General features: G+C 41.6%; 2 protein-coding genes and 1 pseudogene across 2 annotated transcripts in view; all 3 read left to right on the plus strand.

Annotated features, from left to right (window-relative positions):
- Positions 1–349: 349 nt before the first annotated feature.
- Positions 350–8688, plus strand: LOC138841620 (zinc finger protein 420-like). Its single transcript, XM_070042396.1, has 7 exons — positions 350–406; positions 3078–3204; positions 3925–4014; positions 5334–5434; positions 6555–7994; positions 8066–8208; positions 8313–8688. Exons 1-7 carry the CDS (start codon positions 350–352, stop codon positions 8686–8688), a joined length of 2334 nt encoding a protein of 777 aa, XP_069898497.1.
- Positions 8689–11880: 3192 nt separating this feature from the next.
- Positions 11881–13272, plus strand: LOC138841608 (14-3-3 protein zeta/delta-like; annotated as a pseudogene).
- A 5986-nt stretch (positions 13273–19258) lies between these two features.
- The window catches only part of LOC138841622 (zinc finger protein 420-like), a 128061-nt gene continuing 121258 nt past the window's right edge, over positions 19259–26061 (plus strand). Inside the window, 1 exon segment of the mRNA XM_070042398.1 lies at positions 19259–19444. Within this exon segment, the coding sequence (XP_069898499.1) occupies positions 19259–19444 (186 nt within the window).

Below are 26061 nucleotides of genomic sequence, written 5' to 3' on the forward strand. Positions count from 1 at the left end.
GTCTGGTATATTGCTGGTAAATATCTTTTCCCAGTTGTTTGGCTGTCTTTCTAGTTTGGTAGCTATGTCTGTAGCTGTGCAGAAACTTTTTATTTTAAGGTAGTCCCAGTTGTCGAGTCTCTCTCCAATTGTTGTGACCCTGGGACTCTCTGTTCAAGAAGGTACTGCTTGTGTCTTTAAGTTCCAGTGTCCCTCCTACTCTGTCCTGCAGTAGTTTCAGAGTTTGAGGTTTGATGTTAAGATCTTTAATCCATTTTGAGTTGATATTAGTGCATGGTATTAGGCTGGGGTCCACTATAGTTTTCTGCATGTGACTGCCCAGTTTTCCCAGCACCAATCGTTGAAGAGTATGTCTTTAGCTCCTCCAGTGTATGTCTTTAGCTCCTTTGTCAAACAGCAGCTGATGGTAAGTATGTGGTTTTATTTCTAGGTCTTCTAGTCTATTCCATTGGTTTTCAGGTCTATTTTTGTGCCAACACAAAGCTGTTTTGTTGTTATGACTCTATAGAAGAGCTTGAAATCTGGTATTGTGATACCTCCTGCTTTGCTCCTTTTGCCTAGGATTGCTTTGGGTATTCTAGGTCTTTTGCAGTTCCCGATGAATTTTTGGGTTGTTTTCTCTATTTCCATAAAGAATGTCATTGGGATTTTTATTGGAACTGCATTGAATTTGTATATCATTTTTGGCAGGATGGCCATTTTCACAATATTGATTCTGCCTATCCAAGAACATGGAAGGTCTTTCCATTTCCTGGTGTCCTCTTTAATTTCTTTCTTTAGGCTTTTATAGTTTTCACTAAATAGGTCCTTTACATCTTTGGTTAGGTTAATTCCTAGCCATTTGGAGGTTATTATGAATGAGGTTGTTTTCCTGATTTCCCTTTCTTCTTGTATATTGTTGATATACTGAAAGGCAACTGATTTTTGTGCACTAGTTTCATATCCTGCTACTTTGCCCAAGTGAGTTATAAGTTCTGTGAGTTTGGGAGTGGAATTTTGGGGGTCGTTTAGGTATAAGATCATGTCATCTGCAAATAGGGATAGTTTAATTTCTTCCTTCCTTTTGTGGCTCTCTTTAATGTCCTTTTCTTACCTTATTGCTCTGGCTAAGGATTCCAGAACTATTTATTCTAGATTTTCTACTCACTAGCTTTTGTTATTTTTCTCGCTCTCTCTTTTTGTATCTATTTTTCTATCACTTTTTCATTTTCTTTCTCTCAAGACCTCTTCCGTCCATCTGTCTCTTTTTTTCTTTTCTTCAACTGATCTATCTGGGAACTAGTTTTTCTTACTGATCAATTTAATTTGCTGATGTGGCTCTTAGAATTCAGATTTTTATTATCCATTATATAGGGAAAGTGTTGCCTAAATAGTTCTATGGGATTCCAGAGCCAAAGAAAATTAGAAAAACCTAAAGACATATACACATAGAGAGATTGTTAGTTATTTCATTATAATTTTGATATGAATTTTTCTCATTACTATTATTTACTATTTGCATATATTCTTCAGTTTTTTTCCCATTTTAAAATCAGATTTTCTGTGCAGTAGTTTTGGATTGGTTTTATATTTTCTAATGCATTCCAGTAATTAACATATTTAGAAATATTTGAGAACATTTTCTTTTATACCATGTTTTTTCTTTTTGGTTCATTGTACCTTTTGAAGGAAAAGTTTTAAGTGTATGAATTTAAATAATGTTTAGCTTTGTATCAGATACTTTTGGTGTCCTATCCAAGGAGTTACTGTCAAATCTAATGTCATGAAGCTTTTCTTCCCTCCTCTCTTCTTTTCTTCCTGCCCTTTCCCTCTCTTTCCCTCCTCTCCACACCTCTCTTGCCCCTCTTCTTTCTTCTTTTCCCTACCCCTTTGCTCCCCTTCTCTCCCTGTTCCACTTTTTCTTTTCTCTTTAGCTCTGAGATGAGGATTGCTGTGTTGTCACAGTTGGTATCTAACTTGGAAACTCATTTGATATTCCTACCTCAATCACCATCATACCTTTCTTGGGCTAGTACTGGATCTTGAACTCACAGCCCTCATAGTCAGTTAGCTTCTTCATTCAATGTTGGGCCCATCACTTTAGCCATGAGTCCAACCTGCTTATTAGCTGCTTAAATTGAGTTGTCTACTCAGGCTGGTTTATAGACCTCAGCCTCCAAAGTAAGTAGGATAGGATACCAGTTGAGCCAGAAGCAATTGTTTTGTTTATTCTTACCTGAATATTTAACATTAACAGTTAATTGGATATTGCAATGAAACAAGATTATTGTTATTGATTTATGCAGAATTAATATTCAACCTAAACTCAAATATTTCATGATTCAAATTAAGTGTTGTATTTTATTTCAAATAACCTTTTTAAGAAATATTTTATTACTCCCTCACCTATAGTCTATATTGTAGGAGGTAGGCAATGTTCACAAAAATTCATGCTAGCAGTTCTTTTTTACTTAGGAAGGAAGTATCAGGATATCTATGACCTCACTACATTCTTTAGAAAATTAATAACAAAAATGATTGACATAGGATATTGTTATTGTGGGAACTAAGTCAAATCTTGTATGGCCTTATCAATCATTAGCTACTTTCTCAAGTACTATTACTCCATTTAACATTAACCTGGACACTGTGCTTTTTGTAGATCTACTAAAGTGGTATGTAGTCCATGTGATATCCTTAATGTGTTTTGATTGCTTACAACAATACTTTTTAATAGAAGATCTAAATAGGCTCTTCACTGGGAAGAAAAAGTAATTTTTTTTTACTACATTGTTACCCTAATATGTAGTAAATTTTATCAAAACATCTTTCTGGTACCTACTTATATTTAATGTTATCATGTCAGGTTATTAGCTCCTTAGAATTGTTATCTTCTTTCTCTTGCTAGCACCAAAAATGTGTTCTGATTTATTAGGGAATCTTTGTATTTTAATTAGTGTTAACATAGAGGCAAAATATTTGATTTTTAATTCTCCCAATGTATAGATGACACAAAATACACGTTAAAAGGGTGAAATTCCAGACCTACTGTTCCCATGACTGAAGGCTAATTATTTGATGGAAACATACCCTCACAGAAGCTGGTGTCATTTGATGATTTGTCTGTGGACTTTAGCTGGGAGGAGTGGATGGACCTGGACACTGCTCAGAGGACCTTGTATAGAGATGTAATGCTGGAGACCTACAACAACCTGGTGTCTTTGGGTGAGCAAAAGTCATACTAATTTGCAAAGTCAAATGATTTGTTTTCAGTAGATAGCTGAATATTTGTCAGATTTTCAATAGTATTTAGATGTAAGGTTCCAGTGTGTGAGAAGTATCATTTCTTCCAAAGGAAAACTTCAACTTTATCATGTAACTCCTGAGGCAATTTTATTCTCATTCTTCAAGAAGCAAATCAGAAATTTGACAAAAGTTTTAAACTATGCTCCACTAACAGGAGACTGTCTTCCCAAACTTGAGGTGATTATTTTAGGTGGTATACAGTAGAAGAGGTATGACTATTGGAAATATGAACTGGAAATCACTAGTTGAAAGTGGCTATTTATAATCCAAACCTGTCCCTGGGTGCAATGGTTCAGGCCTATAATCCTAGCTACTCAGAAGGCTGAATCTGGGGAATTTCAGTTTGAAGCCAGCAATGGCTGAATAGTCCCCATGAGACTCTTATCTCCAATTAACCACTCAAAAAAATTAAAAGTGTAGAGGGGACTTAAACTTTTACAATGCTATCATAGAGCACAAGGGCCGAGATTAAGCAACAAAACCAGTAAAATAAATCCAAAGCTGGGGGAAAGTCAATCATGAAGCCAGTGAAAACTGAGAAACAACATTTAAGAGCAACATTGTGAACAGGATGTCTGAGATGTTAGAGGAATAATGACTCAGCATGAACAATAGTTCTGCACTGGTTCTTATTAACAGAGCACTGTGTTCCTAAACCTAACTTGATTGTCAAGCTGGAGCAAGGTGTAGAACCATGGATAGGAGAAGCCTCAGACAAGAATTTCTCAGGTAAGTTAATGCACCTTGCATAGTGACATTGGATCCAGCCCCCAGTTGGTAAGTTCATCTTGTGCTGAACTGAGCAATAATGTTCCTAGTCAGAGAATTATGTGATCCTTTATCTCCTTTGTGAATCAAGAATTAATATGGAGATACCCTGAATTCTGTGTGGCAGTTGAGTTATAGTTAGCAATTCTCTTTCTCTGTATGGAAATCATTCTGAAACAAACCAACAAAAAGTAATGGAGGAAATGAGATATCATTTTCTTTGAAACTAGCACAATCCGGGTAAGTGGAAATAAGGAGTACTTCTGGGCTACTATCCTTTGAGAAAGCAAATTTCTTTTTTTGGCGGGGGGGGGGTCCAGTCGTGGGCCTGAACTCTGGGCCTGGGTACTGTCCCTCAGCACTTCAACATAAGGCTAGTGCTCTACCATTTGAGCCACAGTGCCACTTTCCGGCTTTTTTTTTCTGCTTATGTGGTGCTGAGGAATCAAACCCAGGGCCTCATGCATGCAAGGCAAGCTCTGTACCACTGAGCCACCTTCCCAGCCCCAGAGAAGGCAAATTTCTTATCAGTCATGGTTGGCAGAGACTGGGATTCAGAACCAAAGATTTTAGTATAGAGAGGATAATTGAGTGATCTTTACCTGGAGGATATTTGGTCTTCCATGAATCTAAAAGGCAGGAGTGTTAGAAAAGGAATTTTGATGAAACTTTGTTAAAGATGGAGAGAAATGGTTTTTAAAATTCTCAAAGGGACCTAAAAGTAATTCTTACTAAGAAGTTAGAACTGAAGAGATATAGGTATGAATCCTTACTTCTGAGAACAATTCCTGTTTAAGTGAAAGGACAAGGGGTGTATAAAACATTCTTTTGGTCTCTGAATCTAGAAAATATTACTTTTCCTAACCTACTAGTTAAGAAAAAAGCAGCACAGTACATAAATTTTTTCAAGAAAAATGAAAAACACAGCAGCTATCCCCTTATGATCAAACAAAAGTATATTTGAGAAAAACAACACCGTAATTACTAAAGGCAGATGGCTAGTACTTGGCTTAAAATTCTAGCAGCACATAGTTGAGTGATTTGAGTAAATATTTCCTCTGATATAAAAGAAGAAAAAATTTAAACACAAAAACATTATTTTCCACTGGAAGTAATCAGTATTACTTCAATACATTTGAGAAAAAAGCATATATTTTCTATAAATCATTTCTGACTTTGATATTTTAAAATCTCTAACAGTTACAATGAAATAAATGTCTACACTAAGTGAACTTTGGATTTTACTTATTTTTTATATTTTTTTCTATGACTCATCTTAGATGTCCCAGGAATTGAGGATGTGATTAAGATGTGCCAGAAAAGTCCAGATGAATGTCTGTGTGAAGCAACAGTCACGAAAATTAACACAGTGGAGGAAAGGGTGAGATTAGTAATGACCCTTAATTTGAGCTCAAAACATAAGCCAGAGGTGATTAGAAATAATGTGAACTCCTTAGAGATAAGGACTGAGGATTTCATTGAGTATCAGTATAGTGAGCCTGATGAGATGCATGCTGCATGTAGGCCTGGTGTGTCTCCTGTAATTGAAGAATCCTGCAGATATTCAGAACATTTTAGTCAAAAGTATGAGAACTCCAAATGAGCTGCAGAATTTTGAATATGGAGAAGGGAAGTATTAAACTCAGAGACCATATTCTTTTTTTAAATTTTTCTTATTTAAAAAGCTTTTTTGTCAGTTGTGGGGCTTGAACTCAGGGTCTGTGCACTGTCCCTCAGCTCTTCAGCTCAACGCAGTGCTCTACCACCTGAGCCACAGCACCAATTCCTGTTTTCTGGTACTTTATTGGAGATAAGAGTCTCACAGACTTTCCTGCCCTGCCTGGCTTTGAACCACAGTTCTTAGATCTCAGCCTCTTGAGTAACCAGGATTACAGCATAAACCACCAGTGCCTGGGTTAGAGATCATATTCTTTTTTTTTTTTGGTCATGGGGCTTGAACTCTGGGCTTGGGTGCTGTCCTTGTGCTCTTCAGCTCAAGGTAAGCACTTTACCGCTTGAGTCACAGCACCACTTTCGTTTTTCTAGCAGTTTATTGGAGATAAGAGTCTCATGAACCTTCCTTCCTGCCCGGGCTGGCTTTGAACCGCAATCCTCAGATCTCAGCCTCCTGAGTAGCTAGGATTACAGGCGTGAGCCACCAGCGCCCGGCTAGAGATCATATTTTTTAGATGTAACTGGGTTTGTGTGAGAGAGACCTTCCACTTAGTAAATATAGAAAAGACTATAAGTCAGCTCTCCTTGTCTAAGAAATACTTCAGAGAGTAAGGAGAGCACCTGAATGTATGGTCTGTACGAAAACATTCTACTTTAGCCTTATAGTCACTACACATCAGAAAATATACTCAGGACAGAATCCTTGTCCATGTAGTGGACATTAGTCCATTAGTCTTTCACTAAAGCAATATACCTTACAAAATCTCAGAGCAAAGCTCCAGAGGAGTAGTCTGATGAGTTTCCAATTTGCAAAATTTATCTTTCAGAAGTCAGACCTGACTTTCCAGCCTGAAACACGCACAGTAGAGCTACCCTATGCATATGAGGAATGTAGGAAATTTCCCACCCAGAAGTCATCTCTCAGCAGGCATCGGAGAACTCACACAGAAGAGAAAACTTCTGAATGCAAGAAATGTGGAAAGACCTTCAGGCAGTCATACCTCATTTTTCATCAGAGAACACACACAGGAGAGAAACCTTATGAATGTAACAAATGTGGAAAATCTTTCAGACACAAGGCAAACTTTACTGTCCATTGGAGAATCCATACAGGAGAGAAACCTTATGACTGTGACAACTGTGGAAACTCCTTCAGACATAAGTCAGGCCTCACTTTGCATCAGAGAAGACACACAGGAGAGAAACCTTATAAATGTGACAAATGTGGAAGGTCTTTCACCTGTAAGACACACCTTCATGTTCACCACAGAATACACACAGGAGAGAAACCTTATAAATGTGACAAATGTGGAAGGTCTTTCACCCGTAAGACACACCTTCATGTTCACCACAGAATACACACAGGAGAGAAACCTTATGCATGTATAAAATGTGGACAGTCTTTCACCCGTAAGGCATCCCTTCATGTTCATCAAAGAACACACACAGGAGAGAAACCTTATGAATGTGACAACTGTGGAAACACCTTCAGACAGAAGTCAGACCTCACTTTGCATCAGAGAAGACACACAGGAGAGAAACCTTATAAATGTGACAAATGTGGAAGGTCTTTCTCCCGTAAGACACACCTTCATGTTCACCACAGAATACACACAGGAGAGAAACCTTATAAATGTGACAAATGTGGAAGGTCTTTCACCCGTAAGACACACCTTCATGCTCATCAAAGAACACACACAGGAGAGAAACCTTATGAATGTAACAAATGTGGAAAATCTTTCAGACACAAGGCAAACTTTACTGTTCATTGGAGAATCCATACAGGAGAGAAACCTTATGAATGTGACAACTGTGGAAACACCTTCAGACAGAAGTCAGACCTCACTTTGCATCAGAGAAGACACACAGCAGAGAAACCTTATAAATGTGACAAATGTGGAAGGTCTTTTGCCCGTAAGACACACCTTCATGTTCACCACAGAATACACACAGGAGAGAAACCTTATGCCTGTATAAAATGTGGACAGTCTTTCACCCGTAAGGCATGCCTTCATGCTCATCAAAGAACACACACAGGAGAGAAACCTTATGAATGTAACAAATGTGGAAAATCTTTCAGACACAAGGCAAACTTTACTGTTCATTGGAGAATCCATACAGGAGAGAAACCTTTTGAATGTGACAACTGTGGAAACACCTTCAGACAGAAGTCAGACCTCACTTTGCATCAGAGAAGACACACAGCAGAGAAACCTTATAAATGTGACAAATGTGGAAGGTCTTTCGCCCGTAAGACACACCTTCATGTTCACCACAGAATACACACAGGAGAGAAACTGATGCCTGTATAAAATGTGGACAGTCTTTCACCCGTAAGGCATACCTTCATGTTCATCAAAGAACACACACAGGAGAGAAACCTTATGAATGTAACAAATGTGGAAAGTCTTGCAACTGGAAGGCAGAACTTACTATTCATCAGAGAACACACACAGGAGAGAAGCCTTATGAATGTAAGATGTATGAAAAGTCCTTTACCTGAAAGTCAACCCTCAACAAACAAAAGAATTCACACAGGTGAGAAACCATATAAATGTAACGAATGTGCAAAGTCTTTCATCCAGAAGACAGAACTTCATGTCCATCAGAGAATACACACAGCAGAGAAAGCTTATGAATGTAAGATATGTGAAAAGTCCTTTACCCAAAAGTCAACCCTCAACAAACAAAAGAATTCACACAGGTGAGAAACCATATAAATGTAACGAATGTGCAAAGTCTTTCATCCAGAAGACAGAACTTCGTGTCCATCAGAGAATACACACTGCAGAGAAACCTTATGAATGTAAGATATGTGAAAAATCCTTTACCCAGAAGTCAAACCTCAAGAGGCATAAGAGAATTCACACAGGTGAGAAACCTTATGAATGCAATAAATGTGGAAAGTCTTTCAGCCGGAAGTCACATGTCACTTTGCATCAGAGAACACATACAGGATAGAAACCTTATGAATGCAACAACTATGGAAAGATTTTAAGTGGAGGTCACACATGATAGAATTCACACAGTTGAGAAACCTTATAGATGTAACAAATGTGGAAAATCATTTAACCAGAACCTCCCAACTCAGCAGGCATAAGTGAATTCATACACATGAGAAATCTTAGGAATATAACAAATGTGGAAGATCTTTCACCTGGAAAAAACTCAATTTATATCAGAGAACCCACACTGGATAGAAGCCTCATGCATGTAGCAAATGTGCAGTTTTTCACTCAGAAGGCACAGCTTAGGATTCTTCATTGACTACCCACAGGAGAGACATATTATGAATACAACAAATGTGGAAAGTTTTTCAAGAAGACATAGGTCAGTTTGTCTCAGAAAATACCCAGAGGACAGAAGCCATATGAATGTAACAAATATGGAAATTCCTTAGCCATTAAAGCATAGCTGAGCCCTGGATTCAAATAGAACATGACATCTATACAATGAATAGATTATTCTATGCCACAGTTCCATGTTGGTTGTTGTGGACATGTTACTCCTGCCTATGTTATTCCAATTGTCTAACCATGGGAAAGTCAAGTGAGCCTTAACTCTACATCCTTTATATTGCAGCTCATAGATAATATCTACTGTTTCCTGTGATCTCAACCCAGCCCTGAGGGAAGGGTAGATTGTTTTTAAATACTTCCTCAGAATCCCAACACTCCTGAGTAATGGTAATGAGAAAAGAATCTAGTTGAGTGCTGGAGAGCTATCTCCTGGAACCCTTCATTCCTCTGTATAATGTCATGGAATCCAAAGCCAGAGCAAGTTTTTTTCCCTTTCTTCAAATCTTCATCAACTTATCCTGGAAATACTGATGCTCTAGTAGATAGCCTAAGCCAGGAAAAGATTCAAATCATGAATGCCTACCAAGTCTACATTTCCACTCCTGGCGAAAAATAGGTCACCTTCTTCGAAATGGACTTTTTCTGAAGGACATGAGGAAGAGCACACTTGTACAATCCACTCACCATCTTGCTGTCAAAGACCTCTAGGGAGCCTTTCTGATCAGTAGGTGACCCCACCTGTGACCATTGTTCTACGTGGCTCCCAAGATGGTTCACAGATCAGAACATCCTGAACCAATTACCAATTGATATCTGTGCCAAGAATTCACTTTTCCTTGACTAATTGGCCCCGGTTAGTCTTTTGTCCTACTGAAGTGATGCTATGAAGGGAATGACAACTTTCTGCTGATTACTGATGTGAGTCAAACACGCCAGGGGTCAAGGTCAGCTGAGAAAAGTTATCTGCCTCTTCAGGTACTCAACAATCAGGGGCCCAGTCAGTCTTACCCTCACCAGGTGCTTCAGGATAGATACCCAGTCACTCCCACAGTCCTTAACTCACTGAGAACCATCCAAGCTATTTTCCCTTCATCATCCACTATGCACTCTACTGACCTGATGACACTACGCCTTGTGACTACTTCCTCAGGATCCCCCTAGTCACAGGGACAAAGTTATCTTCTCTCTTTCAGGGACAGTTATCTCTCTCTCTCTCTCTCTCTCTCTCTCTCTCTCTCTCTCTCTCTCTCTCTCTCTCTCTCTCTCTCTCTCTCTCTCTCTCTCTCTCTCTCTCTCTCTCTCTCTCTCTCTCTCTCTCTCTCTCTCTCTCTCTCTCTCTCTCTCTCTCACACACACACACACACACACTACTCTGAAAACCCATGTAAAATTTCTGGATTTCCATGTCTAATGTTTTCTATTTGGACATCAACACAAATAAGATGATGCACAATTTGTTTCATGATATTCTATTACTATATTTATCTTTTTTTGTTTGTGCTCATAGAGAGCTTTAAACTCATGGCACATTAGTCTTTGGTTTTTATGCTCAAGCTTGGTGCTCTACTCCTTATGCCACATATCAAATTTTGATATTGTTCTATTTTGTATCACGAGTCCTTCTGATAAGGGCAGTGAAGGTGTGCCCCCTGTTACATTTTCTCTTCTAAGATGTTTACAAAAAGATGTTTACATTCAAAGAACTACAATATTTTAAATTAGAAAAGTATTTTTAAAAATGGTTTCATTGCAGAACCTTAAGTCAAAATGTAGTATTTTGTTGCATATTTAAAAATAAGTAAAGATATTGTTTGGTTTTTTTTCTTTCTTCCTTTTTTTTTGTCTTTCCTGGGCCTGGGCACTGTACCTCAGCTCTTCAGCTCAAGGCTAGCGTTCTACCATTTCAGCCACATCACCACTTCTGGCTTTTTCTGCTTATGTGGTGCTGAGGAATCAAACCCAGGGCCTAATGCATATAAGGCAAGCACTCTACCACTGAGCCACCTTCCCAGCCCCTATTAGAGAATTTTTAAAAAGATGAGGAATAGCTGGGCACTGGTAGCTCACACCTGCAATCCTAGCTTTTCAGAAGGCTGAGATCTGAGGATCATGGTTGAAAGCCAGCCCAGGAAGGAAAGTCCATGAGACTCTTATCTCCAATAAAAACCACTCAAAAACTGGAAGTGGCGCTGTGGCTCAAGCAGTAGAGAGCTCCCCTTGAGCTGAGAAGCACAGGGATAGAGCCCAAGCCCAGAGTTCAAGTCCCACGACTGACCAAAAAAAAAAAAAAAGATGAGGAATATAGATTAAGTAACATTGAGCAGTCTCTTGTAAAAGCAGCATTCAGAAACTCTAAACATACCTCCATAACAATAGTAAAGATTTCCCATTTCTCAGAATTTTAGAAGGAACCTGAGCATATCCCAACTGTTCACAAATGTGAACCTCTTGGCTCTCAATGACAGTTGGAGTTGAAGGCAAGACTTCATTCTTCATCTCATTGTGGTAAGAGGTCATAGAATGTTCACATTGAGCACCTGCCAACATACACATTGACATCGTATTGTTTCAAAAATAAATCCCACAACCACATGTTACTATAATGTCTGGATATGAAATCATTTTAAAATGGCAAAAGAGAGCATCAATCAAAATGTACTTTCATTGATTGAAAATTTCAGTGTGAATTAAAAAAAAAACAATAAAATTGGATTGGAGGAAACGCCATCACTGGAGCCCGTGAACTTCAAGATCCAGGGCCAAGTCTCAGCCTTAATGCCACTCCTGCCACCACCCAGAAGCCACTGAAACCCTGTCTGTCCTCCACCACCTACTCAGGACACAAAATCCAGTCATGGGTACAAATGAGCTGGTACAGAAGGCCAAACTGACCTAGCAGGCTGAGCAATATGGTGACATGAAGTCTCACTGAGCAAAGAGCTGAATTGTCTAATGATTAAAGGAATCTTCTCTCAGTTGCTTACAGAAATGTTATAGATGCCTATAGGTCATCTTAGAGGGTCATTTCAAGTATTGAGCAAAAAAATGGAAGGTGCTGAGAAAAACAGCAGATGATGAAGAACATAGAATCAAGGAGATAGCTACAATGATGCACTGTCACTTTTGGAAAAGTTCTCTATCCCTAGTGCTTCACAAGCAGAAAGCAGTCTTGTATTTGAAAATGAAGAGAGACTACTACCACTACTTGGCTGAGATTGCTGCTGCTGATGACAAGAAAGGGATTGTGAATCGTTCATAACCAGCATACCAAGAAGCTTTTGAGATCAGCCAAAAGGAAATGCAAGCTGAGTGCTAGTGGTTCACACCTGTAATCCTAGCTACTCAGGAGGCTTAGATCTGAGCATCACCGTTCAAAGCCAGCCCAGCCTGGGCAGGAATGTCTGAGAGACTTTTGTTTTTCTTGTCAAAATAGTGTACAGAGGGGTTACAATTACATGAGCAAGGTAATGAGTACATTTCATATCAAGCATTGTTGCCTCCTCCTTTGTTTCCCCATCCCATCCCTTCCTATCCCCCCCTCACATCTCATCACACCCTCCACCCCCATGTGCCAAAATTGTAAAATTCGTTTTTCGGCATAACGTGTTGTACTTCATATTGTTGCAATGGGTCCACCTGTATCCCTATTTAAACAATTTGTTTTTTCCTTTCCCCTCCACAAATTATACAACATCAAATACAGTGAAAACAGGGGTTATACCATCAGGGAGGGACATACAAAGCAATAAAGAAATCTTATAAATATGTTAGAAACAATAGCAAGATAGAAACATTTGAGACTCTTATATCTGATAAACCTCTCAGAAAACCAGAAGTGGCGCTGTGGCTCAAGTAGTAGAGCACTAGCTTTGAGCTGAAGAGCTGAGAGACAGTGCACAGACCCAGAGTTCAAGCTTCACAACTGATAAACCTATCAGTTTGGGTCTGCCCCTTAACTTCTCTGTGTTTTATTATGAAATTCTGAACTCCCCAGAGGAAGCTAGCTTTCTTGCAAAGACAGCTTTTGATGAAGTCATTGCTGAACTTGATACATTCAGTGAAGAGTGGTTCAAAGACTGCACGCTAATAACGTAGTTACTGAGCGAAAAGTTGACATTGTGGATATAAGATGAAGTGAAAGCAGGAGAAGGAGGGGAAATTAAATGGCTTTCCAACTTTTGTCTGCCTCATTCTAAAATTTATACAGTAGACCATTTGTCATCCATACTGTCCCACAAATAGTTTGTCGTTTATGATTTATGACAGGTTTACGTTGCTTCTATTTGAATTTCTATATTTCCCAGGGTTTTTTTTGTTGCTTAATATTAGGGGAATAGATATTGCCCATTAACATTTAGTAAGCTATCTGTTTTCATCTTGAGATGACCAATATGAGGATGTAGAATTTTTATACAAGTTGTAAATGTTTGGCATGTACTTTGGTACATGGTGACTTCACAAAGGCCAGTGTTAAAACTGCTTCCAGGTCAAAGTGAAGAAATTTTCCTACATATTGGTTTGTACTGGTGGAGAATAAAAGGGAAAACTGGTTCCAGGCACAGGTGTAGTTATTCTGGATATTAGAAAGTTTGGGCGCACTTGCAGGGCTGTGGTACAAACATATTCCATGGCTGTTACATGCTGGAATCATGTATTTCTGTGGAAGAGTTATCTCAGTGTGCACAACTTAGAGTACAGCACTAGAAGTATTCTTTGACACAAAGTTGCGTCTCAATTAACTCTGGATAAGGGCAGAAATGGTTCACATTCCATTATTTGTAATGTTTGCTCATTATTTTTGCTACACATTTTATTTGTATTTAAATGTTTTAGGCAACCTACAAACAAATGTAAAAGTAAAGATGCAGTGAAAATGAACTGTTTGGTAATCATTATTACTACTTTCTCTACAACTTTCATGTAAATTAGTCTTTTGGTTTTGAAACACCTCAAAAGAAATTGTACATTATTATAAACTTGTTCCTTACTCCCTTTTGGCAGCTAATGGGCTTTCACCAAGTTTAAAGTGCAAAGTTTATCACAATAGCAAAAATACTAATCTATCTAATGACCATCTCCTACAGAGCCAAGTTTTTCCTTTGGGAGGGGAAAATTGATTTGAAAAGTAATATGTTCCAGTTAAAATTTTGATATATAGCATTTTCTAACTTAGGAAGCCACAACGTTTTTGACCCATCATGACATTGGTTAGCATTAACTATAAATTCTGTTTTGGTTTTTGAGAATTTCTTGATTCTGTTTGCCTTCTGATTTTGGTCATCTTATTTGTCAGGTGCACAGGATTACCTTCCTTTTTTTTAGTCTTCTGTCTTGTCACCAAACATTCCTCCTTGGTGGCCATGTGCTTTGGAAAAGGTCACATGACTTTTCTGGCTCTACTTACTGTCTAAGATCCCTTGCTTTCTTTGCTTGCATCCCACAAACTATTAACCTCATCCTCTACTGCAGCATATCTCACCTTACTTGATGAGACTGTATATCTCCTATAAACTCTATCCCAAATGGTCTGCCATTGTTTGCCTTTAAATCTTCTCTAAGTAATTATGGGTCTGAGTTATACCAAATCTCACCCTACAGAGTATTTCCTCAGAATGTTACAGAAGACACCAAATAAAAGTGCCATTTTAAAAGACAGGTGGGGCTGAGAAGGTGGCTCAGTGATAGAGTGCTTGCCTCACAAGCATAAGGCCCTAGTTTCTATTCCTCAGCACCACATGCACAGAAAAAGTCAGAAGTGGTGCTGTGGCTCAAGTGGTAGAGCACTCACCTCAAGCTGAAGAGCTGAGGGACAGTGCCCAGGCCCCACGACCAAGAAAAAAAAAAAGATATATTTTTTTCTTTCAGAATGTAAGATCCTCCAGAGCAGGGACAATATTTTCTGTATGTTCTATTATGTCAGTACACTGTAAATGCTCAATAAATATTGATTATTGGAGGCAAAAAAAATCTGCTGTCATTGGAAATATCAACTATACCAATTACTATTCTTGAGTTTGATATAGTTCTAAAATAAAAACTGCCATTCTTTCAAAGAAACAGACACATATGTGTATATAAACACACATACAATGCTTTGGAGTAATCAGATTACATTTCATTAATATGAAATATTAAATCAGTGTTTTGTATAAATCAGTACAAACTCATCCAGTCAATTGAATCCATCCAGACTCCTTCATAACACCTGTAAACTTATCAGATCTTTTGCACAAGCATTAGTCCTCCTGAGTTAGCTGGTCAGGAGAAGCCACAACAGGACACAAGGTGTATTATCAGGGCCTTAAAAATAGGCCCACAAAAGAGGTGTGATCAGTTTTGAAAGAAGGGATGGATATCAGTAAGATTATTAAATTATTTGGGATTGAAAATCAAAGAAATGAAGATCTCTACAAAGAAGGGGACTAAAAAGAAAGGAAACACCTCTGAGGTCCAATCAGTCCAGTGTTCATGTACAAGTCTTCCAGGGGTGATGGGCCACAGTGTGATGCCCAGGGGCCCACATGCTTAACTGCTCAAGGCAGGATGAGATGAAGTCTGGGAGCCTGTATACAGGAAGGCTGAAGGTCAAGGTGATAGGAGGCAGAACCTCTATAAGAGGGGCCCTTTGTGTGTAATCCTCGTTACTCAGGAGGCTGAGATCTGAGGATCAGGGTTCAAAGCCAGCCCAGGCAAAAAAAAAATCTATAAAACTTTTTTTTTTTTTTTTTTTTTTTTTTTTTTTTTTTTTTTTTTGCTACTCCTATGGCTTGAACTCAGCATCTGGGAGCTATCCAGAGCTCTTTTGCTCAAAGGTAGCACTCTATGCCACAGCACCACTTCTAGATTTTTCTGTAAATAATTGGAGATAGGAAACTAACAGATTTTCTTGCCCAGGCTGGCTTTGAACTGACATCCTCAGATACCAGCCTCCTGAGAAGCTAGAATTAAAGGCCTGAGCAATTGACACCTAGCTCATACGAAACTCTTATCTCCAAGTAATCACCAAAAGGCCAGAAGTGGAGGTGTGGTTCAATTGGTAGAGTGCTAGCCTTGAGCATATATATTAAGGGACAGCACCCTGGCTTGAGATCAAGCCCCAGGATCAACAGAAGGAATAGAAAAGAAATAATCTGAAAATCACAAGCCAGGAAGATGCAGGATATGGAGCAGAAGGAGTCTACTGTGTTTATGTAGGAGATAGACAAGGTGAGACCCAATGAGACCAGAGGTCTGTGGAGCAGGTAAGACACTTGCCTAAGTGTCTCCTAGAATGGCAACATGCAGCATTTTGCATCTTTACCAGCAGGTGGCACTAAAACAACAAGGTTAGGCAGGCCTAGTTGGTTGGATCTGAGTAATGAGCAGGTGATTTTGTATATTTGTCAGGTGTTGGGGGTGGAATGGGGTGAACTGAGGCCCTTCAGGATTCCTTCATTCTTCCATTATCTTGCTCATCATTCCATTTTACAGATGAGGAAAGCTCTGAGCTGATTTTTTAAATTAGTTATTTGCCTGATTTTTGCTAGCATTGGGGCTTTAACTCAGAGTCTGTCACTCTTACTTGGCTTTTCTTCTCAAGGCTGGCACTCTTCCCACTGGAGCCATATGTTCACTTTTGGGATTTTGCTGGTTCATGGGAGAAAAGAATCTCTCAAATATATCTGCTGGGGCTGGCTTTGAACTGAGATCTTCAGATCTCTGCCTCCCCGAATAGATAGGATTACAGTCGTAAGCCATCAGTGAGTTGTTTTAGAGATGATTTTTTAAAGTAATATTTTTTTCTTTTTCTTTTTATTGTGAAAATACTGTACAGAGGGGTTACAATTACATGGGCAAGATAATGAGTACATTTCTTATAAGATAATATTTCTGTGTTCATCCATGGTGTGTGTGTGTGTACCCTCGTGCACACACACACACACACACACACACACACACACACACACACACACACACACACACACACACACACACACACACACACACACACACACAGAAGCAGGGACCTTGTCCAAGCCCAGTCAAAGGACAGAGCAATGTTCACACCAACCATTTATTGTCCAGTGGTCTTAGATTTTGGGTGAGGGGAGGGGAGTGTTCTGTTACTCCCTGCCTTTTGGGCTATTCCTATTCCTTCCTGGTGACTACTTTGTTTCTCATCACAGACTCCCAAAACTCTCCTAGGGAGAACATCCTTTCTACCAGAATGGGAGTTCAGGGCTGCCACCCCCAAGATCTCATGTCTTTCTTTCCAGCTGTAGGCTTTCTCATTATGGGAAGAACATGGGCTCACGAGCCAGGGATCATAAATTAGCCACCTTTACTGCCTTAACCTGAAACCTGCCACATCCCTAGATGGAGGCTGGACACACAGACTTCATTCCTTCATTCTGCAAGCCATTCCTTTGCCATACTGCACATGGCAGCATGCGTGATCTGGGAAGGGTCTCAGATCAGCTTTCTGGACAAAAGCAGATAAATAGTAACAAACAGATATGGAAAAATAACATAGGAAGGATTCTGGAGGCGGAGAACTAAGGATCTTGGTTCAAAGACAACTTGGGTAGGAAAAGTCCCTAGACTTACCTTCAAAGAACCAGCAAATATTCCAAAGTTGGGCTGTGTTTAAAGTGGCAGAGTTCCAGCCTTGATCAAAAAAGTTAAGGGATAGTGACTAGGTTCTGAGTTGAAGCCTCATTACCAACAATAATAGATAGATAGATAGACAGATAGATAGATAGATAGATAGATAGATTTTCTGTGTACTGGTATTAGCTACTCAGGAGACTGGGAGTGAGGCAAGAATCATGGTGTGCAGCCAGACAGGAAAGTCCATAAGACACTTATCTCCAATTAACTATCAAAAAGCTGAAAGCAGAGCTGTGGCTCAAGAGATACAGAGATAACCTTGAGTAGAAAAGCTGAGGGACAATGTGCAGGTCCTAAGTTCAATTCCCAGGATGAGCGTGCACACATGCACACATGCATACATACACACACGTGTGCATGCGTGCATACACACACACACACACAGAGGAAGATACAGTAGTATGACCATGGGGTATGGGGTATAGAGGGGGTGGCTGACTGGGAGCCGTGTTTTGGGTGTGGTGCTGGGGACAGAACTGGAGGAAGGGTCTCCTAAAGGCCTAAGAATGGGGACTTCAGTAACAGGAAGAGCCAGCATCCAAATCTAAGGGAGAACAGCAAACCGGGAGGAGACAGAACTCTCTACACAGTTCTAGATTGTTCTGCAAGGTCCTAGTGTGGTAGGCAGGTGAATGAATGTTCTCTTCATGGCCTTCATCACTCTGGCTGTTAGTGGACCCCCTTGGTGTGTATGCAGGTCCTTGGTGTGTATGTATGCAGGTCCTGGGGCTTGAATTCAGAGCCTGGACATTGACCTTGAGCTGTTTATGCTCAAGGCTAGCATGCTACTTTTTGAGAAACATCTGTGCTTCCAGCTTTTTAGTAATTAAAGGGAAATGAGTGTCTCATAGCTCATGCCTGTAATCCTAGCTACTCAGGGAGCTAAGATATGAGGATCATGGTTCAAAGCTAGCCCAAACAGGAAATTCCATGAGACTTTTATCTATAATTAACCAAACGAAAACTAGAAGTGTTGCTATGGCTCCAAGTGGTAGAGTGCTAGCCTTGAGCAAAAGAGTTCAGGAACACCTAGGTCCTGAGTTCAAGCCTTGGTACTGACTCCCTCCTACCCCCTGTAGTAACTCAAAAAAAGAAGTCTCACAAACTTTCATGCTCAGGTTGGCTTTGAACCATGATCTTCAGATTTCAGCCTCCTGAGTAGCTAAGATTACAGGTGTGAACCACCAGCATCTACCTCACTTGACTTTTCACTCAAGACAGCCCTCTACCACTTGAGACACAGCTCTACTTCCAGGTTGTTGTTGTTGTTGTTGTTGTTTTGAGTAACTGGACATAAGAGTCTGTTGGATTTTTCATCATTCTCTGATCTCAGCCTCCTGAGTAGTGAGAATTACAGGTGTGAGTAACGAGCACCTGGCTACAGCTCTCTTCTTGTCCATTTTTCAGTCCCGCCAACCTCCCTAGCTTCCTGCCCTGGCTTTTCACTCCCTTGCTATCATTGGTGTTGATTGTCACTCCCTCCTATTTTGAATGAATCACTCAGTATCTGGTCCTAGGAATCTACTGCAATGCTATTATGATGAGTAGGGCAAACATAAGGAAATAAGCCAGGGATAGACAGTATGGAATCTGAGCCTGCTACCTCTTACATCTGCCACAGTATGAGTGATCTTGGGGCTTCTGATAATGCCACTGCCCTCTTGGAGACCTCTAAGGAGTTAGATGAATGCCCACTCACTGCAGACATGCCAAGTCCTGGGGTGCAGGGCACTAGGCTCCTCCTGTACCCCACTGCCACCACTGGGACTGTGAGAGGTCACCTCTGTCTTCTGAGCCTTCATTTCCTCCATAGTTCACAGACATTGTCCTTAAACCCTTGCATTCCAATCCCTTCTCCTTTCTCCTGGATCTTTGCCAGAAGTCTCAGACTTATGATTTTTGGGCTTTGCTTTCAGCTAAGCCGATCTGTCTGGTGCCAGCCTGGAAATCACACCATTATCATCATCCTTTCTTCATAGAGAAGAGAATGAATGGGGATTAAAGGTTTGTGATGATGAGATGGGAAAATGGAGACCCAGTCTTTGAATCAGGAGTTTGTTAAAGAATATTAAAAACATGGAAGTGGCTCTGTGGCTCACGCGGTAGAGCACTCGCCTTGAGCTGAAGAGTGCAAGGACAGTACCAGGCCCAGAGGTCAAGACCCACGACAGACAAAAAAAAAAAAAAGAATATTAAGAACAAGCCAGGCACTGGTTCCTGCCTGCCATTCAAGCAACTTAAAGAGGCTGAGATCTAAAGACCTTGGTTTGTAGTCAGCCTGGGCAAAAAAGCTTGTGAGATTCTTACCGACAATTAAGTTTTAAAAAGTCAGAAATGGGGGCTGAGAAGATGGCTTAGTGGTAAAGCGCTTGCCTTGCATGCCTGAGGCCCTGGGTTCGATTTCTCAGCACCACATAAGCAAAAAGAAAAAAGCCGGAAGTGGTGCTGTGGCTCAAGCAGTAGAGTGCTAGCCTTGAGCTGAAGAGCTGAGGGACAGTGCCCAGGCCGAGTTAAGGCCCCACAACCCGAACCAAAAAAAAAAAAAAAAAAAAAAAAAGTCAGAAATGGAAGTGTGGCTTAAGTGGTAAATACCAGACTTGAGCAGAAAATCTAAGCAAGAGAGCAAGCCCTATTATCAGAGCACTCGCACATGCATGCACACACACACACACAAACACACACACACATACACACACACACAATAAAATGTGTTTTAAATACTGACCCATAAACCAGCACTTCCAGGTGAATCTATTCTTTTTTCAAAACCCTTGGCTAAGGCTTTGGCTTCATCAGCTTGAGGTCCCAGAATAAATAGCATCAACACTGAAGATCCCTAAAAAAGCCAAAGTAAGGACACCTGGTAGGAAATTTTGTATCCCACCAGGAAGGTTGAAGACACAGACCACAGTTTGTTAAAATAAATACTTAAATAAAAAGGGACGAGGATGTTGGTGGCTCATGCTCGTAATCCTAGCTACTTGTGGGACAGAGATCTGAGGATCACTATTCGAAGCAAATCTGGGCAGAAATGTCTATGAGTTTCTTTTTTTTTTGGGTCCAGTCGTGGGGCCTGAACTCTGGGCCTGGGCGCTGTCCCTCAGCTCTTCAGCTCAAGGCTAGTACTCTAACACTTGAGCCACAGTGCCACTTCCGGCTTTTTTTTTTCTTTTTGCTTATGTGGTGCTGGGGAATCGAACCCAGGGCCTCAGGCATGCAAGGCAAGCGCTCTACCACTGAGCCACCTTCCCAGCCTGTCTATGAGTTTCTTTCTTGCTTGCTTGCTTTCCTTTTTATTTTTTGCCAGTCTTGGGCCTTAAACTCTAGGCGTGGGCACTGTCCCTAAACTTTTGCCTAAGGATTGCGCTCTATCACTTGAGCCATATAGCCACATCTGGCTCTTTCTGTGATTGACTGGAGATAAGAATCTCCTGAACTTTCCTGCCTTTACTGGCTTTTAAACCCAGATTCTCAGATCTCTGCCTCCTGAGTAGCTAGGATTACAGGTGGGAGCCACCAGGATAGGCTTGTCTGAGACTCTTTTTTTTTGTCGGTCGTGGGGCTTGAACTCTGGGCCTGGGCGTAGTCCCTCAGCTCTTCAGCTCAAGGCGAGCGCTCTACCACTTGAGCTACAGCGCCACTAGTCTGAGACTCTTATCTCCAGTTACCCACCAAGAAAACTGAATGGGGAGGCTGTGGTTCAAGGGGTTGAGTGCTAGCATAAGCAATAAAACCTCAAGGACAGGACCCAAACCTTGAGTTCAAGGCACAGGACCACACAAAAATAATAAAGAGAGAAGTAGCAAGGGGACAGTGGGAGGAGAGACTTACCATTCATCAAATACAATAGTCTAGAAGCTGACAAGGTGCTGACCCAAGTCACAACCAATCATCTATTTGAGGAAGCACAGTGACAACCAAGTAAATAAACAAATATGTGAAGCAACCATAGCAAGATCAACAGTGCAGGTGAGAGGGCTTTAAAGGGGTCATTGTGAGTCAAGTGCTGGTGGCTCACACCTGTTATCCTAACTACTCAGGAGGCTGAGATTTGAGGATCCTGTTTCAAAGCCAGCCCAGGCACTAAAGTGTAGGGAGCCGAGGCGAGACTCCGCCCACTCCCTTGCAGCTTTGAGATTTCCACCCCAGACGGTGCTTGGCGGGAGGCCTGGGCTGTGCGCGTGCACGAGCCAGGTAGAGTTCCCAGCCAATCCCATGACACCTGGTGACGGTGAAAGGCAGGCGACCAACAATAGAAAGACCCGTGTTCCAATTCCCTATATAAGCGGCTGTATTTCGGGTGCACGCTCTCTCGCGCCCAAGCTCTCCTACAACTAAAAGGCTCTCCAATAAAGCATGATCTGAGAAGACTCCTGGTGTGGTGGTCGTTTTTCCTCGCTGGTCACTACAACTGGTGCTGAAACCCGGGAACGAACCTGGGACGGGACCCGCGCGAGAGGCCGAATTGGAGCCAGAACTCAACACGCGGAGAGGAGACGTCGGTAAATATCCCCCGGTATGCTGTTCACTGTAGATTTAGATATTTATTGGTTGCTTGCATTGCTTCTTCCTTTGTGGCTTGTCTTTTTGATGGTGCGCACTTGCCTCGAGGAGGGAGGGTTTGATTTAATCCAGGAAGGACGCAAAGTACTAACGCAGCATCAGGATAGTCTATCAGAGTCAGCATACAGTAAGGGGGAGGAAAATAGGCCTAAAAGAAAAAGGGAAAAAAGAGAAAAGGATCCTAAAGAATTAAAGCAAGAGGGGCTGCAGCCCTCACAAAAGGAGAAGGGTTTCAGAGAGGAGGGGGTCTCAAGGAGACTCCCTTGCCCTTCTTTAAAAGCAAACCGGTTCTCAGCCCTACATGTGGAAGGGCGGGACCAAGAATATAGTAATCTTGTGAGTGACTCAGAGGAAGAAATGTTAGAGGAGGAGGGAGAGCAGCTCGATCCAGCTGATAGTGAAGACTTAGAAGAGGCTGCGGCGGAGCACGGGGCAGACAGATATGGAGGGTGGCGCCCCCTAGGGGTGGGAGTACCGCAGCAGCCAGGGAGAGGAAACGGAGCTGCCCCTCACCCGTCGGCCCCCCCGCCGTGCCCGCCGGCAGGGAAGAGTCACTTTATAAAAGGCAGCACCTGGTCGCCGTTAGCGGCCGCCTTTCCAGTTTTTGAAAATCCCATTACTAATGAGAATTCTTGAGCCGGTTTCCTACTTCCAGCTTAAGGATTTAGTTGAGGCAGTCCGGACTTATGGAGTGACGGCCAATTATACCACTGCCTTGCTTCGAAGGCTAACTATTAATGCTATGATTCTGTGGGAACAAAAACTGTTCAATATTTTCCTAAATTAGTGGCTAAACAGGCAATTTTGATCTGAGAAAAAAATAAAATAAAATAAAAATTTAAAAAAAAATAGAGGCAATTTTGGGTATAAAGTATTGTTTGATGCACTTTGCAAAAATTCCAGATAAATTAATTATTCCATACACCCGTGAGCAAGTTGAAATTTTAGCAGCCACAATGGATATGTGGGCAATTCTTGTTTGCTCATTTCCAAATGTAATTGATAATCATTATCCTAAGCATCCTCTGCTTGCCATAGTTAACAAAAATTTAGTGTATTTTCCTGTTGTCACTTCAAAGGAGCCCTTGGTTGATGCTCTGACCATCTTTACGGATGGATCAAAATCTGGACAAGGTGCCTTTTTTGTTCAAGGACACAAACAGCCGGTAGTTTTTAATTTTCGGCCGAATGTCCCACAGGCTGTTGAATGTTTAATTGTGCTTGAAGTTTTTAAAAGATTTGATCAACCTTTTAACTTATTTTCTGATTCATTATATGTTGTAAATGCTGTTGCTTCTCTTGAAGTTGCTGCTTCAGTTAAGCAGGCCAGTACAATTTCTAATGTTTTGTTACAGATTCAGTCCCTTAAACAGAAAACATCCTTTTTATATTGGACATATTCGCGCCCACTCTATGTTACCGGGCCCAATGGCAAAGTGTAATGATTTGGTGGACCAGGCAACTCGGGCTGTGGCTCTGGTCGCTGCTGATCCTGTAGAATTGGCAAAAGACTTTCATAGATTGTATCATGTACCTGCTAATACCCTTAGGAAAAGATATAATTTGTCCAGGCATGTGGCAAGAGATATTGTTAAAGCCTGTAAATCTTGTGTTACCTTTCTTCATCCTCCCCATGTGGGGGTAAACCCCAGGGGGTTGAGACCAAACGCCCTATGGCAAATGGATGTTACTCATCTGACGGAATTTGGTAAGTTGAAATATTTACATGTGTCTGTGGACACCTTTTCCGGTGTCATTCATGCCACACCTTTGGCAGGAGCAAAGGTGTCTCACGTCAGAATACACTGCTTAGAAGCTTGGGCAGCTTGGGGAAAGCCCCTTAGACTCAAGACGGATAATGGCCCTGCTTATACTTCCCATGGTTTTCGTGCCTTTTGCGCACAAATGCAGGTTGCCCACACCACCGGATTGCCCTACAATCCTCAAGGACAAGGTATAGTGGAAAGAGCTAATAGAAGCATAAAAGAAATGCTTCAAAAACAAAAAGGGGGAGTTGCTGAGTCCGCGTCCCCCAGGGAAAGACTTTCTCTTGCGCTCTTTACCCTTAATTTTTTAATTCTAAATGACAACGATCAGTCTGCCGCAGATCGGCATATGACAAGAGACTCCATGGATACTAAAGACATGGTTATGTGGAAGGATGTTATTAATAATAAATGGTATGGACCGGATCCGGTAATAACGAGATCCAGGGGAGCTGTTTGTGTTTTTCCACAGAGTCAAGAAGTACCTCACTGGGTGCCAACGAGACTGACCAGGCCGGTGGAGACTGCAGAAAAACCCCCTCTTGAAGATGCAGCTGATCTTCTTGCTGTTAGCAACAGTGCTAATAGCAATCCCTGTGATAGCTAAACCAATGATGCTGTGGGCTGTTACAATTTACTGACTGGATTGCCTCTGTGGTGTCCTTTGTCAAAGAGCGGGTGGGAGTCGGAATGTTTTTAGCCTGCTGCTTGGGAGGATGCGTGGTCTGCCTATGGTTGGTCTGTCGCCTTCGAGCCCAAACCAGAAGGGACAAGGTTGTTATCTCGCAAGCATTAGCCGCTTTGGAGAGTGGATCCTCACCCCAGATTTGGCTGTCGGCCCTAAGAGGCAGTTAAGCCTTACCATTCTGCATAGCCTTAGCACCCCGAGGGATCAGGGGATCCCATTGCACCGGGACAGGTATGCAATTTGCAATTTGGGACAGGGTGCAAGGCAAGTGCACTGTACTTGAGGAGATGGTTCTCATCTCCTCAAGAAGAGCATGCTGGGTTGCAAGTGGGTTGATGCCCAAGATCCCACCTCTGCAAAAAAGGCATCTGACGGGCCTGGTCATCACTGGGGAAGGCGCGCCCCTCAGGCGAAGGCCAGTGCAAGGTCCTCTCATTAATGTCTTAGACAGAGGCCCAACCTCTACTCTTACCTGTTGCCATAAAACAAAGAAGGGGGAACTGTAGGGAGCCGAGGCGAGACTCCGCCCACTCCCTTGCAGCTTTGAGGTTTCCACCCCAGACGGTGCTTGGTGGGAGGCCTGGGCTGTGCGCGTGCACGAGCCAGGTAGAGTTCCCAGCCAATCCCATGACACCTGGTGATGGTGAAAGGCAGGCGACCAACAATAGAAAGACCCGTGTTCCAATTCCCTATATAAGCGGCTGTATTTCGGGTGCACGCTCTCTCGCGCCCAAGCTCTCCTACAACTAAAAGGCTCTCCAATAAAGCGTGATCTGAGAAGACTCCTGGTGTGGTGGTCGTTTTTCCTCGCTGGTCGAGTAGACGGTCACTACACTAAAGTCCATGAGACTTTTATCTTCAATACACTACTTAAAAAAGCTGTGGCTCAAGTGGTAGAGCACTAGCCTTAAGCTCAAGGACAGGGCCCAGGCCCTGAGTTCAATCCCCAGTCCTCAGACTTCAGCTTCCTGAGTAGATAGGATTACATATGTGAGCCACCACAGCCAGGCAACCTTTTACTATATATTATCTCATTTAATGCCCATGGCTGCCCCAATAGGAGGGCTCAGTCTGAAAGTATCAGTTCTCATTTACTTTCAGTCAATGATCAGGTCTGTTTTTCCACTGAAAGTAGTCTTGTCTCTGGGAGGAGGATAAAAATCCCTTGTTTGGTGCATCCTATATTACAAAAGTGATGAAAGGGGCTGGGAAGGTGGCTCAGTGGTAGAGTGCTTGCCTTGCATGCATGAGGCCCTGGGTTCGATTCCTCAGCACCACATAAGCAAAAAGAAAAAAGCCAGAAGTGGCGCTGTGCTTCAAGTGGTAGAGCGCTAGCCTTGAGCTGAAGAGCTGAGGGAGAGCGCCCAGG

Source organism: Dipodomys merriami, unplaced genomic scaffold (genome assembly GCF_024711535.1).
Source record: "Dipodomys merriami isolate MVZ:Mamm:240054 unplaced genomic scaffold, mDipMer1.0.p SCAF_323, whole genome shotgun sequence".
Classification (NCBI taxonomy): Eukaryota; Metazoa; Chordata; class Mammalia; order Rodentia; family Heteromyidae; genus Dipodomys; species Dipodomys merriami.